Source organism: Galeopterus variegatus, unplaced genomic scaffold (genome assembly GCF_000696425.1).
Source record: "Galeopterus variegatus unplaced genomic scaffold, G_variegatus-3.0.2 Scaffold647, whole genome shotgun sequence".
NCBI classification, from domain to species: domain Eukaryota; kingdom Metazoa; phylum Chordata; class Mammalia; order Dermoptera; family Cynocephalidae; genus Galeopterus; species Galeopterus variegatus.
The window spans coordinates 430,266-449,272 of record NW_007726758.1 but is presented as its reverse complement, the minus strand read 5'-3'; the positions used below and the strand labels follow the sequence as shown (position 1 = coordinate 449,272).

General features: G+C 36.4%; 1 protein-coding gene across 1 annotated transcript in view; it reads right to left on the bottom strand.

Annotated features, from left to right (window-relative positions):
- ZNF283 (zinc finger protein 283) overlaps window positions 1-19,007 on the bottom strand; it is a 30,680-nt gene that overhangs the window by 8,007 nt on the left and 3,666 nt on the right. Inside the window, 1 exon segment of the mRNA XM_008570950.1 lies at window positions 17,592-17,718. Within this exon segment, the coding sequence (XP_008569172.1) occupies window positions 17,592-17,718 (127 nt within the window).

The window sequence follows — 19,007 nt, the reverse complement described above, 5'->3', positions numbered from 1 at the left end:
AGGGAGGTGTCGGTGATGAGCCATAGTAATCATATACAGTGTATATTGACAAAATAAAAATTTAACGAAAAAATTAAAAAAAAAAAAGATAATATGAATCCTTCCATCAACTTTTTGATGATTTGAAGACCCTAGGGAGGTGTCGGTGATGAGCCATAGTAATCATATACAGTGTATATTGACAAAATAAAAATCTAACGAAAAAATTAAAAAAAAAAAAGATAATATGAATCCTTCCATCAACTTTTTGATGATTTGAAGACCCCTCGTATATTCACTATTATCCTGATGCCAACCCCAAAGAGTTCTAGAACAAAGAAGAGAAGTTTAGTGAATGAGATTTTTTAAACCTATGAAAGCTCTGTGTTGATGGGTTTATAGACTAAATTTTAAAAACAGAATTCAACAATTTTCAATAAGAGAGAAAAATTAGACTTCCAATGCTTTAAATGTTGTAGCTCTTTAAGAAAATCTTTAAATCCTTGCTAAACCTATAGTTCTAAGGAAAAAGAATTAAGCCCTCAGCTAAAGTAACAGTCCTGTTTACTATATTACAAGATAAGAAGCCAAGCACTGCTATTAGATTTTCAATTTTTTAAAAATAACTTTAAATGTTTAGGTGATATATAAATATAATGGGAATTCAAGTGATATAATCTATTAAATATAAATCTTCAGATATTATCCAGTATGACAATATGTCTTCTTCCTGATTTTATCACAATGTAAAAACTACATTAGCAAAATATCCTAGAATAGGCAAAATTTGGTTTTACTTTATCACAGAAAGCCAAATTATTCTGAAACGAATATTTTCTATATCTGCTATACTCATCAGATAAGCTAGAGTTTGGCACGCTTTTTCTGTAAAGGGCCATAGAGTCACAAATATCAACTCTGCCATTTTATCAAGAAACCAGTCATGGACAATATGTAACCATAAACAAATGGCTGTGGCTATGTTCAAATATAACTTTATTTATGAAAACAGGTGAATTGGTCTCCAGGGCCATAGTTTGCAAACCCCTGAGATAAAGCTAACATTGCTTTCAGAACTGCTTACAATTACAAAAATACACATTCAATTAAATTTAAATTTTACATTTATTTAAATTTATTAGCCAGGATTTTTATAAAAACATCAATTCTGAAACTTCAGATAATGCTACAAATTATGTGAATCTACAGATTTACCTTATTTAATTTTTAAAATGTCTATCAATTTTAAAAATTAAGAGTAATTATATTGCTATTTAAGGATCACTTTAAATTACAAGATCTCTAATTCACACAGAGACGATGATCTTGAGAGCTGTTAATAAATAATTTTTGGTTATAAAAAGTTCCTAAGAAAATATTCATAAAACAGAGAGCACAAATATTTTGAGTTAACATTCAACTAAGTTTACTTATTTCTTGATTATTTTCAAACGTATTTTCACTCAACTAAGCTCCAGCTAACATGGTAAAAAACAATATGATGCACACATCTTCTTATAACACATTAATACTGTTAATTATATTTAGAGATGAAAACTAAAGCTTTAAATGATATAGTCATTAAGAATGGTATGTTATAATATTGGTATATTTAAATGCATATGGGAAGTGCTATGTCACGTTATCACGTAAGAAAAAAGTAACATAAGAATGATATGATAGAAAAGATTGACAACTAAAAGAAAACAATGGCTTTGGAGGAAACAGTCCACTCTGAAAACCAGCAAGGCAGACATTAAATCTCAAATCTCTTTTGACCCAAAGTCCTACATCCACGGCACAGTCAGGGATTCAGGCCCTGAAAGCCTTGGGCAGTCCCACCCCCATGGCTCTGCTGGGAGTAACACACTGGGCTGCACTGGTGCCTGTAGCTTTTCCAGGTGGGCACTGCAAGTTGCCAATGGCCCTACAGTTCTGGGGTCCTGGCAGTGGCCCCACTCTTATGGCTCTACTAGCCATTGCCCTGGTGGGAGCTCTGTGTGGGGGTCCCAACCCCACATTTCTGCTCTAAATTGCTCTAGTAGATGCCCTCTGTGGTGGCTCTGCATGTATGGCAGGTCTCTGCCTGGGCCCCCAGGCCTTTCTATCCTCTGAAACCTGGGTGGAATCGGCCACACCTCCACTGCTCTTGCATTCTGCCAGCCTACAGACTCAACACAACATAGATGCTGCCAAGGTTTCTGTGTTGCACTCTTCACAGGTGCAGCATGAACCACACTTGGGGCCACTGAGACAAAGCAGCTTCATCCAGAATGGCTGGGATGCAGACAGTAGTGTCCCAAGGCTGTGCAGGGAAGCAGGCCTGGGTTTCAGAACATTCAGTCCTCCTAGGCCTCTGGACATCTTATGGGAGGAGGGCCCTTGTTGACTTCTGAAATGCCTTCAGGGTCTTTCTCTCCTTGTCTTGGTTTTAGCATCTGGCTGCCTCATAGCCATGCTAATGTCTTTAACAATCAGTCCCCCCACTGCACCCTTAGATTCTCCTGAAAATGCTCTCTCATTCTCTACCACAGGGCCAGGCTGCTGCAAATTTTCTAAATCTTAATGCTCTGCTTCCCTTTTAATTATAAATTTCATCTTTAGGTAATTTCTCTCTTCTCTCATTTTGCTATATGCAATTAAAAGCAGCCACACAACACCTTCAATATTTTGCTTAGAAATGTCTTCCACCAGATATCCCAGTTCATAACTCTTAAACCAACCTTCCACAGAATCCTACGGCATGAACACAATGCAGCCAAGTTCTTTGCTATGGTGTAACAAAGGTGATCTATTGTCCAGTTCCCAATAAGTTCCTCATTTCTATCTAAGTCCTCATTAGCATGGCCTTTAATATCCACATTTCTATCAGCATTCTGGTCACAACAATTTAACCAATCTCTAAGAAGTTAAGTTCCAAACTTTCCTTTGTCTTTTTATTTTCTTCTGAGTCCTTTACCCAGTTTGAAAGTCACTCCCACATTTTCAGGTATCTGTATAGCAACACCCTACTCCTTGGTACCAATTTTCTGTATTAGTCTGTTTTTGTGTTGCTATAACAGAATACCTGAAACTGGGTAATTTATACAGAAAAGAGATTTATTTTGCTCATGATTCTGAGACAACAATATGATGTGGGCCTCAGGCTGCTTCTACTCATGGTGGAAAATGGTAAGGCAGCTGGCATGTGCAAGAAGACCACATAGTGAGAGGAAGCAAGAGAGAGAGGGAGGGGAGGTGCCAGGCTCCTTTTAACAACCAGCTCTCATGGGACCTAATAGAATGAGAACTCACTCACTACCCAGCTGGGAGGGCATTAATCTATTCATGAGGGATCTGCCCTCATGACCCAAACACTGCCACACTGGGGATCAGATTTCAAAATGAGCCTTGGGGGGACAAACATATCCAAACTATATCACTATATGAGGAAATTAAAGTAATATTCTTTATGTTCAGTACACACAGAAAATAAAAGCTTAATTTTGCTACACCTCTATGTGTACTTTAAATTTTGAGTCTAATTTTCATGCTTTTAGTTACTTTTTGCCATACATATAAACTATTTTTATTCTTTTTATTTTATTTTTTATTGCAATAAGAACTAAAATTCTTTATTATTACTATTATTATTATTATTATTACTTTCTCATTGTTTATTTTAAATATTTTGTTAGCATTCTGATTAATTAGGTAGTCAAGACATCTACTGTTCTTGCCAAAAAGCCCCTCTGACAACTCTTTTTGGTAATGCCTTTTCCAAACTCAAAATAATAAAAAAGTTTGGAACAGATTACATCTCTTACATAAAATCTACCTTTCAGGTTTCCTACAGGACCACTGGGCAAACACAAATATTTTTCTCATTTGCCTTACAAAAGAAACAAAACTAGAAATAACTACGTTTGTTTGGCATGACCCATAATTTAATTTAAAAGCTATTGTGACAGTGTTTTTGTTGATACAACCCAATGTATATCAAAAACAAAAACAAAACAAAAAGCTGACAATAAAAAGATAGGTGTGGCCTTCCTAGGCTAATTCTATATAAGTAACTTGTTATTAAAAGATATCGCAGTAATATGTATGTCAGGTTGAGAAGATATATACTCATATTCACATACAAAGAGGTTATAACTGTCTAGAAATTAATTTCAAGAAAGATTTTGTGTCTAGGCTTAAATACTCTTGTCAATTTGGGACAATCAAAATACTCCTTCATTGCCTGAAACCTGTTTTGAATTCAAGGTAGCCATTTAATTAATCATTGTAAATTAATTAGTTCTCCATTCTGATATTGTTGGTTAATATATTAAATTAACCAGAGCCATTGATTCCTAACACCTACAACCAGGTTCTCCAACCGCAGAATTACTGGCATCTGGGGCCAGATAATTAGTTGTGAGGGGCTTTCAAGTGAATTGCCTACTAGTGATTGTTTAACATTTTGGTCAAGCTATTAAATGGTGGATTAAATACTATGGATGTGAATGTGGAAATAATAGTCACGTATAATTGGCCATGGGCCTAAATTGTACTAACTGTTGCTATTTTATTTAATAATGTCTTCTTGCTTTGTATAAATTAATACTTGGTGTAAAGATTGTGTATATATCCAAAAGGAAGCCACAATATTTAAAATTACCAACTTGACAGTCCAACTGAGTACTGAGGTGGCCAATTATAAACTAAAAGGAGTACAGTTTTTTACAACTTAGTATCACTAATGAATTTGAACTGCTATGCAAGAGCTTGCATTATAAATACTTATTCAAATTTTTGTTTTGCCTAAGGCTTTCACAGTGTTGGTAAATAAATCAGGGTTTATCTTCTTTTTAAGTATTAAAAAAAAAAATTCAAGGATCCCAAAGAGCTTTAGTTTATGTAGGTTATATATTTTGAATTTATCATATTACAAAAGATCAATGAATCAAAAAGTTGGGTTTTTTAAAAAATTTAAATAAAATTGACAAACCAGAAGCAAGGCTAACTAAAAAAAGAAGAGAGAAGACCCAAATAACAAAAATTAGAAATGAAAAAGGTGATATTACAACTGATTCCTCAGAAATACAAGAAATCATTAGAGACTACTATAAACAACTATATGCCAACAAACTTGAAAATCTGGAGGAAATGGATAAATTTCTAGACACATAAACCACCAAAACTGAGCAAAGAAAATGTAGAAAATCTGAACAGACCAATAACAATAAGAGAAATTGAGCTGTTATCAGAAGGCTCCCAACAAAGAAAAGCCCAGAACCAGACAGGTTTAGTCCAGAGTTCTAGCAAACCTTCAAAGAGGAATTGATACCAGTTCTCTACAAACTACTCCAAAAGATTGAAACAGAGGCCATTCTCCCAAACTCATTCTATGAAGCAAATATCACCCTGATATCAAAACCAAAGATACAACAAAAAAAGAAAACTACAGGCCAACATCCTTGATGAATATAGATGCAAAAATCCTCAATAAAATACTAGCTAACAGAATACAGCAACACATACACAAAATTATACACCATGATCAAGTGGGATTCATCCCAGGAATGCAAGGGTGGTTCAACATATGCAAATCAATAAATGTGATACACCACATCAATAAAATCAAAGACAAAGACCATATGATTATCTCTATTGACTCTGAAAAAGCATTAGACAAAATTCAACATTCGTTCATGATAAAGACCCTCTACAAGTTAGTTATAGAAAGAAAGTATTTCAGGGCCGGCCCGTGGCTCACTCAGGAGAGTGTGGTGCTGATAGCACCAGGGCCACGGGTTTGGATCCCATATAGGGATAGCCAGTTGGTTCACTGGGTGAGCGTGGTGCTGACAACACCAAGTCAAGGGTTAAGATCCCCTTACCGGTCATCTTTAAAAAAAAAAAAAAAGAAAGAAAGAAAGAAAGTATTTTGACATAATTAAAGCCATATATGATAAGCCCACTGCCAATATCATCCTGAATGATATCCTCAAGAAAAGGAACTACACAAGGATGCCCACAATCACCACTCCTATTCAACACAGTGTTGGAAGTACTAGCCAGAGCAATCAGAGAAGAGAAGGAAAAAAGGGCATCCAGATTGGAAAAGATGAAATCAAACTGTCTCTCTTTGCAGATGACATGATCCTATATATCGAACAGCCTAAAGCCTCTACAAAAAAACCTCTTAGAGTTGATAAATGATTTCAGCAAAGTTGCAAGATACAAAATCAACACACAAAAATCAGTAGCATTTCTATACTCCAACAGTGAACACAGAAAAAGAAATCAAGAAAGCTAGCCCATTTACAATAGCCACCAAAACAAAAACAAAACAACTTAGGAATAGAGTTAACCAAGGATATGAAAAAACTCTGCAATGAGAAATACAAACCACTGTTGAGAGAAATTAAAGAGGACACAAGAGATGGAAAGATATACCACGCTCTTGGATAGGAAGAATTAACATTGTGAAAATGTCCATACTACCCAAAGTGATCTACAAATTCAATGTAATCCCCATCAAAATTCCAATGATATTTTTCTCAGAAATGGAAAAAACTACCCTAACATTTATGTGGAATAACAAAAGACCACAAATAGCCAAAGCAATTCTGAGCAAAAAAATAAAGCTGGAGGCATAACACTACCTGGCTTTAAACTATACTACAAAGCTATAATAACCAAAACAGCATGGTACTGGCATAAAAACAGACACACTGATCAATGGAATAGAATAGAGAATCCAGAAATCAACCCATACACCTACAGCCATGTGATCCTGACAAAGGTACCAAGTCTACACACTGGGGAAGAGACTGCCTCTTCAGCAAATGGTGCTGGTAAAACTGGATATCCATATGCAGGAGAATGAAACTAGACCCATACCTCTCACCATATACTAAAATCAACTCAAAATGGATAAAAGAACTAAATATACACCCTGGAACAATAAAACTCCTTAAAGAAAACACAGGGGAAACACTGCAGGAAGTAGGATTGGGTACAGACCTCAAGGATATGACCCCAAAAGCACAGACAACCAAAGGAAAAATAAACAAATGGGATTATATCAAATTAAAAAGCTTCTGCACAGCAAAAGAAACAATTAACAGAGTTAAAAGACAACCAACAGAGTGGGAGAAAATATTTGCAAAATATACATGTATCAAAGGATTAATATCCAGAATATACAAGGAACTCAAACAACTTTAGAGCAAGAAAACAAGTAACCCAATTTAAAAATGGGCAAAGGAGCTGAATAGGCATTTCTCAAAGGAAGATATACAAATGGCCAACAGACACATGAAAAAATGCTCAACATCACTCAGCATTTGGGAAATGCAAATCAAAACCACACTGAGATACCATCTCACTCCAGTTAGGATGGCTTATATCCAAAAGACTGAGAATGATAAATGCTGGTGAGGTTGCAAAGAAAAAGGAACCCTCCTACACTGTTGGTGGGACTGCAAAATGGTGCAGCCTTTATGGAAAATGGTTTGGAGATTCCTCAAACAATTACAGATAGATCTACCATATGACTCAGCTATCCCACTGCTGGGAATATACCCAAAGGAATGGAAATCCTCATGTCAAAGGGATACCTGTACTCCAGTGTTATTGTAAATAGTGCTATTTACAATAGCCAAGAGTAGGGACCAGCCTCAGACTATGGCCTACTAAATGTCCATCATCAGACTAGTGGATATGGAAAATGTGGTATATCTACACAATGGAATCCTACTCTGCTATAAAAAAGAATGAAATACTACATTCACAGCAACATGAATAGACTTAGAAGAAATTATATTAAGTGAAATAAGTCAGGCACAGAAAGAGAAACCACATTCTCACTTATTTGTGGGGGCTAAAAATAAATAAATAAATACACAAACGGGAGGGGTGGGGAAGAAGACACAACAATCACGATTCCTTGAACTTGTTAAGACAAGTGAACAGATATGATGTTGATGGGTGGGAGGGGGAAGAGGGAAGGGGAAGGGAGGAATCAGTAAAGGGACATGAAAATCAACTACATTGTATATTGATAAAATATAATTTTTAAAAATTTAAATGAAATTTTAGTAATTTTCATTCATTTAAAAATAATAATAAATCATTAGATGTTAACATAAATAACATTTTATGAAAACATTTTCCAAAACAAAAAAATTAATGAGATGTATTGTTTTATATTTCTGCAAACCTTTTTAATGTCTTGCTGAACAGAATATACCTGAATTCTCATAGGTGCTTTTGCATCCAATCTGTGGCAATGTGTTATTTTGGTTGAAGCTCTTATATGAAGAAAATCCAGCCTCTAACAGAGATGTGATTGGAAAAAATGGCAGAATATTCTACTCATCCAGTCAGAGAACTGTGGATATTATTCTTTGATTCTACATTAAAACTTAGGAAGTGGTAGTGTCTTAAATGTTAGTTGTAATGTAGAATATGAAATCATAGCCATGAACTTTATGTTCAATTAAAGTCACATGCACTTTGAATGGTCTTTTACCAATACATAATTTTGTAGCATCACGGACTGGTCATTTCAAAAATATAGATTCAATGAGTTATGAAGATCTTCAAAATGCTGATATATCTTATTATAAAACATTTTTAAAGTAACATTTGTTAATATACCATCTATCTCATCTGAAAAATCGTTATGTATTAGGAAGCTGTAAAGCTCAAAACGATGAATAAAAGTTTTACAAAATTTTAACTGTTATATTAAAAATTGAATTCTGTCATTGGCAACAAACACTGTTAGTTGTTCTTGAAGTGACAGGCTCACTTGTAAGAAAAAGTCTTCCTGTTACCCAAATCTCAATAACCATAGTTTGTTTGTCAGTCTTTAAAGAAAAAAAAATGATGATACATGAATAAAGCAACTAGTTTAACTCACAATTTAAACAACTGTACAAGTGGTTTTCTTCAAAGCAACCATCACACTTTGGTATAGAATAGAAGAGCTTAATTTCCCATTTTGTCACATAGAATATTTTTTAAATGTATACTCAAGGGTCAACATTTAACAAAATGAATATTTTTTACTACTTCTTCAAGATGTTTTTAAGTGAAACTGGGATTTTTCTTAATGTATTTTTCTTGTGTGTGTCAGTAAATACAATAACTACAAGTACTATTTGGTGCCTCTGCCTTTATTCATGCTAAAGCACAGAGATTTACCCACCATTGCTTCTGCACCATCAGGGCAAATGGCACCATAGTGAAAAAGGCAAATAACATCTTAGTATTATTATGAGAATAGTTTTGAACTATGGAAACACTGAAAGGTTCCTGGTGACTCCTAGGAGTCTTCAGACCACACTTTGAAAATCATTGCCCTCCCTAGAATACGTGACTAAAAGCAAAACTAAAATACACTAGCCTTCAAAAGTCAATCCTTCAAAAGAACGTTGTGATCTGCTAGTAATTTAACTGCCTGCCAATGTGGAGAGCACTAACATTAATAAAGCAAACGTATTTTGCAGGGCCTAGCCTCCAAAGCCCTATACTTTCAGGTTTAGCCTAACTTTTTAAAATTACATACAAAAATGTTAAGCTTGCAAAAGACAGAAAAATTTCCCCAGGCTAAAGTCTCTGTTGTAGATAAAGAATTGTAACAGCAAAATTGCTGGCTCAAGGACAGATGTCCCTGGTGCAGGTTAACCTACCAATTGATATGTTAAGAAAGTTACTTGACTGTTATGTAAATATACTGACGAAATTGCTGTAGGAAAAGAAAAGTGTTTGCTAAGAACAAGCTTTTGTTGGACTTAACTTTTTACAAATTAATGAGTGTTGCCATGGCAATTATCTTACTGTTCTTTTTGTAACCATTATGTTCCTTTTCTGTAACCTCCTGCTCTGGGAAATAAATACTGGGAGAAGTCCCCAGTCAGGTGTTATTTTTCCAAGGAGGAATGCCTCTCTCTTGAGGGTTCCTGGAAAATTAACCCCTTTGGGGCTTCTCACTGCTCAGAAGAAATGCACTCTGAGTAATCCTTTGCATCTCCATCACCCAGGGGAAAAGAGGTGACATGCCAGAACAATTCCCAATAATTGTTAGAAAGATAAAATTCTCAAGTCACTACAACATAGCATCTACAATGTCTAGTATACAATAAAAACTTACAAGACTAGTAAAGAAGAAGGAAAATTTGACACATAATTAAGAGAAAATATAATCAATAAAAGCAGACACACAAAACCAAATGTAAATTCTAGGACTAAAAAATGTAGTATCTGAGGCTGGCCAGTTAGCTCACTCGGTAGAACACCATGCTGATAACACTGAGGTAAAGGGTTAGGATCCCCATACCACCCAGCCACCAAAAATAAATAAACAAACAAAAATGTAGCATCTGGAATGACACCTTCAATGGATGGGTTAACAACTGCACACTATCAAAGAAAAAAATCAGTGACTTGAAGGCAGTTAATAGATATAACCAAACTGAAGCACAAAGGAAAAAAAAGATTGGGGAAAAAAGATGGATAACACCTCAGTGATCTGTGGCACAATATCAAGTGATCTAAAATACGAGGGTACTTCAAAAAAATTGTGGAAAAATAAAATTAGACAACATGAATATTCCCATGAACTTTCTGAAGTACAATCATATATGTAACTGGAGTCTTAGAAGTAGCAGATAAAGAAGCAGAAAAGAATATGTGATATTATGATATCTATATATTGGTTTTCGTCCTTGTTTCCTGGCTCATACTATTCTCTGACCTTCTGCTCACCATTCACCTGCTCCTTTTTTCTCCCTGAAGCAGGAAATTCTCTGACCTACCTTAGCTGATTGTAGTTCATAAGACCCCATTTCAGGAGGGGCCCTACCCCATACACGAGAGGAGGGAATGCTGCACAGAGAGGCCAAGAAGAACCTGAACAAACAGGGTTTCCCCACCCAGTTTGTTAGTTACATCACGCCCTTTTTGTCCAATCACATTTCTACATGGTCATCTATGCTTGATCATGCATATGTAATGAAGCTCCCATAAAAAGAGCACAGCATTAGGGAGCTTCCAAATAGCTGAACAGGTGGAAGTTCCTGGAGGGTGGTGCACCTAAGGAGGGCATGAAAGCTCCATGCCCCTTCTCCCATACATTGCCCTATGTATCTCCTCATGTGTATCCTTTGTAATACTCTTTATAATAAACTAGTACATGTAAGTATGTGTTTCCCTGAGTTCTGCAAGCCTCTCAAGCAAACTAATCAACCCCAAGGAGGGGTTTGTGGAAACCTGATTTATGGCTGGTTAGTCAGAAGTTCCAGAGGCCTGGACATGTGACTGGCATCTGAAGTGGGGGGCAGTCTTGGGGACCGAGCCCTCAACCTGTGCAATCTGATGCTATCTCCAGGTAGATAGTGCCAGAATTGAATTGAATTAGAGGACAAACAACTGGTATCCACTGGAAAATGTCTTGGATGCTAGTGGGGAGAAATCTCCACAAATCTGGCCATAAAAGTCAGAAGTCAGTCATCTGTGTTGCTAATTATTGCTGAGTAAGAGTATAGAAAAAACACTTTGGTGTGTGTTTTTCCTAACAAATATTTGAAGATATGATGGCTGAAATTTCTCCAAATTTGGTGAAAAACATCAACCTACTGATCAATGAAGGGAAGAGAAACTCAAGCATAATAAATTTAAAGAAAACAATATCCAAGAACTTTTTACAGTCACACTGTTACAGATCAAAAATAAAGAGAAAAAGTTAAAAACAGAGAATAAAGTATATATAAAATGAACAATAAGAACTATAATCTGTCTAATCATTATACACAAAAGAGTTCATAAGATAATGGAACATTTTTAAAGCCAACTAAGGGAAAAAATATTAATTTGGAAATTCATAACCAACGGAAATATCCTTCAAAAATGAAGGTAACATTAGCACCAAAGTCAAGGGTTCAGATCCCTGTGCTGGCCAGCCACCAAAAAAAAAAAAAGAAGGTGACATAAAAATTAAAGATGAGAGAATCAGTTACTAGCAGCCCTACAAGAAATGCTAAATGAAGCTCTTCAGGCTACAGTATACGACAAAGTGAAATGATATTAATTTTAAGTAGACTGTGATAAATTAAAGATGCATATTGTAATCCCCAAAATAAACACTAACGATACAGCAAACCACAGCCAAAACATAATAGAAGAGATAAAATGGAATACTGACAAATAGTTGATTAATCCAAGAAGGTAGAAACAAAAGAACAAAGAACTAGTGAAACAAATAAAAAAAATAAATAACAAAAGGATAGACTGAAACCCAACCATATCAGTTATATCAAATGAATACGTAGAATGATGTCATGCAAAATGTTGTAATAGGAAGTTCTAGGGGTTGGTCCCTCCAACCACTGAGCTAGAAAGAGAGACTGGCATCAACAAATTAAGAACTCGGGAACCTGATTGGATACTTATATAACAGCTAGGGGAGTTTGGATAAAGAAAGAGGCTGCTGTTCTTAGGTAGGAGAATGGCTTGTGTAAATAGCCACCATCCTCCATTTCTTAGCACAGCCATAGCTGTGGGACGAGTGGCCTATGTGCCTGGAATGGTGTGTACTAACAAACCACCATACCCCACTCCTCAGACCTACCACAGCTGTGTGGAGAGTGGCCAGTATTTGTTGAGGAGCTGGCTGGTGCCAGGGTAGGCAGTATAACCTTGCCTTCCAAAAATTCAGAATTGTGCATTTTGGTGGGTCCTGTGTTGCCCTGAGGGACCAGTACAGATGCTTGCCTTGATTTCAGCCCCATCAGCCACAGCAGCTTTCTCCAGCAGCATCTATTGGAAAATTTAAAAGGCCAGTGCATCTTTTCCTTTCCTTCCCCTTAAATCTTTGTCAGGTACTAGCTGAATACAGAGATAATTGAATAGAAACTATAGTGACCAAACACAACAAGGAATACAAAATTTGCAAAGTAGTTTCAAAAAGTGAGACATCTCCAGCCCTCAACAAGTAGAAATCAGCAACGTCTGATGAGTGGGGGAATCAGACTTCCAGAGGTACCACATTATAATACTCAGAATGTCCAATTCTCAACAAAAAATTACAAACTAAAGAAACAGGAAAGTATGTCCCATTCACAAGAAAAAAATCTTACAGTAACCATCCTTGAGAAAGTACAGACATTAAATCAACTGTCTCAAATATGCTCAATGAGCTAAAGGAAACTATGGATCAAGAACTAAGGGAAATCAAGAAAACAATGTATGAACAAAGTGAGAATATCAATAAAAAGAGAGAAATTATAAAAAGGAACCATACAGAAATTCTGAAGCTGAAAAGTAAAATAACTGCAATGAAAAATTCAGTAGAGGATTCAGCAGAAGAAAGAATCGGCAAATTTCAAACAGGTTATTTAAAATTGTTGCATCTGAACACTGAAAAGAAAAAGGAATGATGAAAAATGAACAGAGTGTGAGGGACCTATGGGATAGCATCAAGCATGCCAGTATACACATAGTAGGAGTCCCAGAAAAAAAAAGACAAAAAGAAAGGGGCAGAAAAAATATTTGAAGAAATAATGTCTGAAACCTCCCAAAATCTTACGAAAGACATGAATACACACATCCAAGAAGTTTGATGACCTCAAATAGGACAAACCCAAAGAGATCCACCCCAACACATATTACAGTCAAATTATGGAAACCCAAAGATAAAAAGAGAATTCTGAAAGTAATGAGAGAAGCGACCTATCACGTACGAGGATTCTCAACAAGATTAACAACTAACTTCTCAACAGAAACCATGGAGGACAGAAGGATGGTATATTTAAAGTCCTGAAAGAAAGATCCTGTCAACCAAGAATTCTATCCAGCAAAACTTTCCTTTAGGAATGAAGGTGAAATTAAAACATTTCTAGATAAATAAAAGCTAAGGCAGGTCATTACCAGTAGACCTGCCCTATAAGAAATGATAGAGGGAATCCTTCCAGTTGAAGTGAAAGGACACTAGACAGTAACTCAAAGCCATAAGAATAAAGAATACTGGTAAAGGTAACTGCATAGGTAAATGCAAAAGTCAGTATTGTACTTTTGGTTTGTAACTCCCTTTTCTCCCCTACATGATTTAAAAAGCAAATAAATAAAACAGTAACTATCCCTATGTTAGAGTAACCAGACACCTTGAAAAAAGGGCTGACTTTAGCGGTGGAGTACAGAGACAAGTTTAGCCTAGACACCTTAGTGTGTCTTAAAATAAGGAGGTGCTCAAAGAGTGATGAAGTAGTACGAAAAGAACACAGAAGCCATCATGCAAGGGTTCTCACTGGCCAAATCTGGCACAAGCTCTAATATTTTGAGCTTCAAAATAAATAATGGGAAGAACAGATTACAGCTCATTGACTAGAAATCCAGTATATGAATAAACTGAAACTTTGAAGAGGAACACATATTTAATAGCCTCAAAGTCCCTCCTCATAAAATACTTATTAAAGGAAAAGAGATTAACTTTACTTGGTGGAAGCCTGTAGACACCACCATAATAAGTGCCCAAAGTGAGCAACGCCAGTAATGACAAATCATTCACACTACCTGACAGAATGCAAGGAGAACACAGCATCAATTCTTGAAATTCCTGCCAAAGATCCAAAATCTAAATCTAATCATGAGGAAAGAGCACGCAAACCTAAATGGAGAAACACCATACAAAATAACTGGCCTGTTATCTTCAAAAGCATCATGGACATGCAAGTCAATGAAAAACATAGGAACTATTTCAGATTGAAAGACACTAAACATACCAAAATACACAACAGCAAAACTATATTATCTGGCCCTCATCTATCTCTCTGCTATGGTTTGAATGTTGTCCCCTCCAAAGCTCATGTTGAAACTTACCCCATTGTTAACAGTATTAGAGGGTAATCTGACTATGGTATTTGAAAGTTAGGACTCTTAAGAGGTGACTGGATAATGAGGATCCTATGGACTAATCAATTCATGGGTTAATGGATTAATTAATTAATGGATTATCATATGAGTAGACCAGTGGCTTTACCAGGAGAGGAAACACACTGCTGCTCAGCCCTCTCACCACGTCTCACCTTAGGACTCTGCAAAGAGTCCCCCCACAAGAAGGCCCTCGCAGATGCTGAGCCATGCCCTTGGACTTCCCAGTCTCCAAAACTGTAAGAAATAAATTCCATTTCTTTATAAATTACCCAGTTTCAGGTATTCTGTTATAAGAGACAGAAAACAGATTAAGACTCTCCCTGACCTAATTTCTTAGTACACACTCCTTTACTAACTTTTCTTTGGCCTTCATATAAAGTTCTAATTATGCTCCTTTCCAACTACAGGGCCTTTGCATTTGCTGTTCACTGTGGTTGATCTACTCCGCCCCCAGATTTTACATAGCTTGATCCCAGGTTCCATGTCTTTGTTCAAGAAAGCTTTTCTTGACCATCTTATCTAAATTAGCCCTGTCAATCCCCATCATCTTCTATTCCCTGATATTGTTTACCTTTCCTGAAGAACACAGTTCATTACATGATATTATTTATCTACTTATCACTCTATGTTTCTCACCTACTACAAGGTAAAATACATGAAAATGGGCAAGTTATCAATCTTGTTCACGTTTGTAGTGATAGCGCCCAGCTCAATGCCTAGGTAAGAGTAGGCACTCAAAACAATATTTGCAGAATTTATGAATGAATGAATATATTCACACACACACACAAACTGGAAAGTAGTTGAATCGAACATATAGGTAAAACCATTGTACTGGAAAAAAAAAGAACACTCTCTTCACTGAAATAGGACAGGAAATATGAGAAGAAAGAGAGGCAAATGGATCAAGATGAAGTTCCTTTGGTAGTTCAAACTGAGATCTCTATTTCCTTTCAGGTCTAAGGCCTTCACTCCACAGGCCTTTGTACTGCAAAGCGAGCTTTCCCCACACCATCCCAGCTATCCCTCTTTCTCCTCCTCTGTGACCAGTGAGGCTGTTCCCTGCAATGATGGTCACCCTGCCTTTGCCTTGTCTTCCTTCTTGTGGATTCCTTCTTGTCCTTTCCCTCACAACCATCTGGGGCTCTTCCCTTGCTCCAATAATATCACTACATCTGGCTTAGAAATAGAGTGTCTGCTTGCAAAAAAAGAAATTTCAGTGCCAAATGGTGTAGACATTTTTTTTTAATTATAAGCTTAAAACATTTAGTTAAATTTACAACAAAATAAAACTAAAAATAATATTGATCAAGACTTCAGAGAAGAGAAGAATGATGGGAATGAAGAACATGAGTTGACCTAGGTAGGAAAATGATCTTGTTTTATACTCGTTCAGGCTCCATTTCCTTAGAGCAAATAAAACACAGTGGTTGCGAACACTGACCCTGGAGCTAGACTTCTGATGTTCAATTCCACTGCCTCCCACTGGTTGTGTGACCTTAGGAAGTCATTTAAACTGTACGTGTCTCCATATTCTCATCTATAAAATGGGATAAACGTGGTACCTACCTCCTGGCCTTCTGCGGATGTTGTGAAGGTTAAATAAGTAAATGTATTGGCACTGCTTAGAACAGAGCCTGTTATACAGTATGCACAGTGCTAATTATTAAGATTACTGTCATTACTGTTGTTATTTTAGTAAAAGGAAAAAACAAAAGTTCATGAGACTTTTTTCTAGATTTAACTCAATATTAAATACAAAGTTCACAGATTATAACGTTCAACTTCAAATCTGTTTTAAGTAAAGGAATGTGTTCACTTTAGTATTAAATTAATTCTGTTCATTTAACCCACCCTGATACCTAGTGTAGGGGCTCTTTTGAAAGTCAGAATGTATCAGGACTCTTGTTTCTAGTTCTCCCTGCATGTGGATCAAAAAATAGCAAAGAACAATGCTTGTCACTTTGATGTGCATAAGGACCATTGAGGGATCTTGTGGAAATGCAGACTTTGTTGAGCAGGTCTGGGTCAGGACCTGAATACTGCATTACCAACAAACCCCAAAAGCAGTTGAGGTTAACTATTTGTGTAATACTTCACAATAAAAAGTTAGAACAAAAAAAATTTTTTATTTAAAAAAATTAAAAATCCACAACATATGGACCAAATCATGGCTTCTAATCATTGAGAAAACAGTCCATAATCCTCCCCAAAACAATCTATATTTGTCCCCAAAACAAAAATGTTATCATCTGAGCCCTGCCAATCTCCTTCACTAATTTCTTGGCACTCTCTCCTTCACTAACTCTGCTCTGGCTTTCTTATGGTTCCTCAAACAAAAGAATCACACTTTGAGCAGCAAGGACACACATCTATAGAAAGTGTGAAGTTAAACAGTATGAAACCTGGTTTCTCTGACAGTGGTTATGAAATAAATGTCCTATACTGCCAACCCAGCCCCTGGGTCATAAAAAACAGAAGCAATTGCAAGAAGGGCCTAAGGAAGGTTCAAAGCTCACTGAGGGATGAGGAAGATCAAGATGCTTTAAGAACCCATTTCTAACCCAACAAATATGAAAACCTTCTTTTGGAAATAGGGAGAAGAAATTCACCTGGTTTCTTCAAAGACAGCCCTATAATTTGCAGAAGAGAAAGCTGATGTTGCAAAGAGGAGATTCTAAATTATTTCAGGCAGGTGACCTTACCCAGTGACACCAAGTTACTATAGTTCTCCAACATCACATCCACGTATAAGTCTCTCTGAGCAGGGTCCAGGCACTCCCACTCCTCCTGAGAGAAGTCAATGGCCACATCCCGGAATGTCACGAACCCCTAAAACCAAAAGCCCATGTATTACTTGTGAAATTGAAGAAAATATTTCCAAGAGGACAAAAGAGGCTATGAAGCATACACTGCAAAGAAGGGGAAAATAAAACAATCAAGTAGGCTGGAAGCCTGTGATACAGGTAGAAAAAAGTAAGAAAATCAGTGCAATTAAAGCAGAATGTCTACATGTTCTAGAAAAATCCTATTATAGCAGAAGAAACTTCCTGGATACTAAGAGATAACTGAGCTATCTAGACTTGTCTAGTAATATCTAATATAATCCCAGTTTCTTCTCTATTAAATGAAAACCATGTGTGTGTGTACATATATACACACACATAACCTACTATGTGCCTGCCTCATAAATTGCTTATAAATGTGAATTGCTAACTATCCTTTCCATTTAAGAAATAAGAAAATATGAAAACATTTTTCCAAATACACTATAAAATCCTTAGAAAAATGATTTCCATTAAATTAAGGATTATCATCAAATCTCAAGTAAATTATTGTTAGATTACATCATAAGCATTTTTTCTTATCTCAATGAATAAACAAAATCTTTTTTATTACCTGCAATTCAGTTCATCCTCTGGATAGATGAGATTAATTGCTCTATTATATTTGTACATTTAGATTGAATAAAATTTCTGAAGATTTTAATTCTGGAAATCTATTATCATCTAGTACTTAGGCATCTGAATCATCTTCTTACTTGTTACCACCAACCACCTCTCACTTATCACTTTCCCTGTTCCTGAGTCAGAGGACACTGATGTAGGATGTTGCACTTGACACAGATGTCACCCAAGACCTGAATGTCTTGGTCAATCACAAAATGGACTTGGACACCGGTGTTCATCTCTTACGGAATCCCTATAAAGAACCACTCACTTCCCTCCCTAATCCTAAGAGCCTTGCAAAGCACGCAATCCCACATAAACTGAGGTTGAGACCAAGCAATCCCAAATTCCATTTTGTCTCTCTGGTCTGTGGAGAAGTTCCAAGTTTTCTCATGGGGTCCAGTGGGACCCTCATCACTAACTCATCACATTACAAACTTAACATGGGAATGAGAAATGCTGTTAAGGAAATGGCACAGACCTGGCCCAACAAAGAGGTGATAACAAAAGGCACTATGCAAGACAGCCTGCCACAAATATGCCGGGTTCAACAGCAAAGCTCTTCCAGAGAATGCATCAACAGCTGAAACTGTTCTTTTGGGTGACCATCCAGCTGTCCAAGAGCAGAGTGTCCTGACTGGCTTCTTTGGTAGCTGCCCTCTAATCAGCATC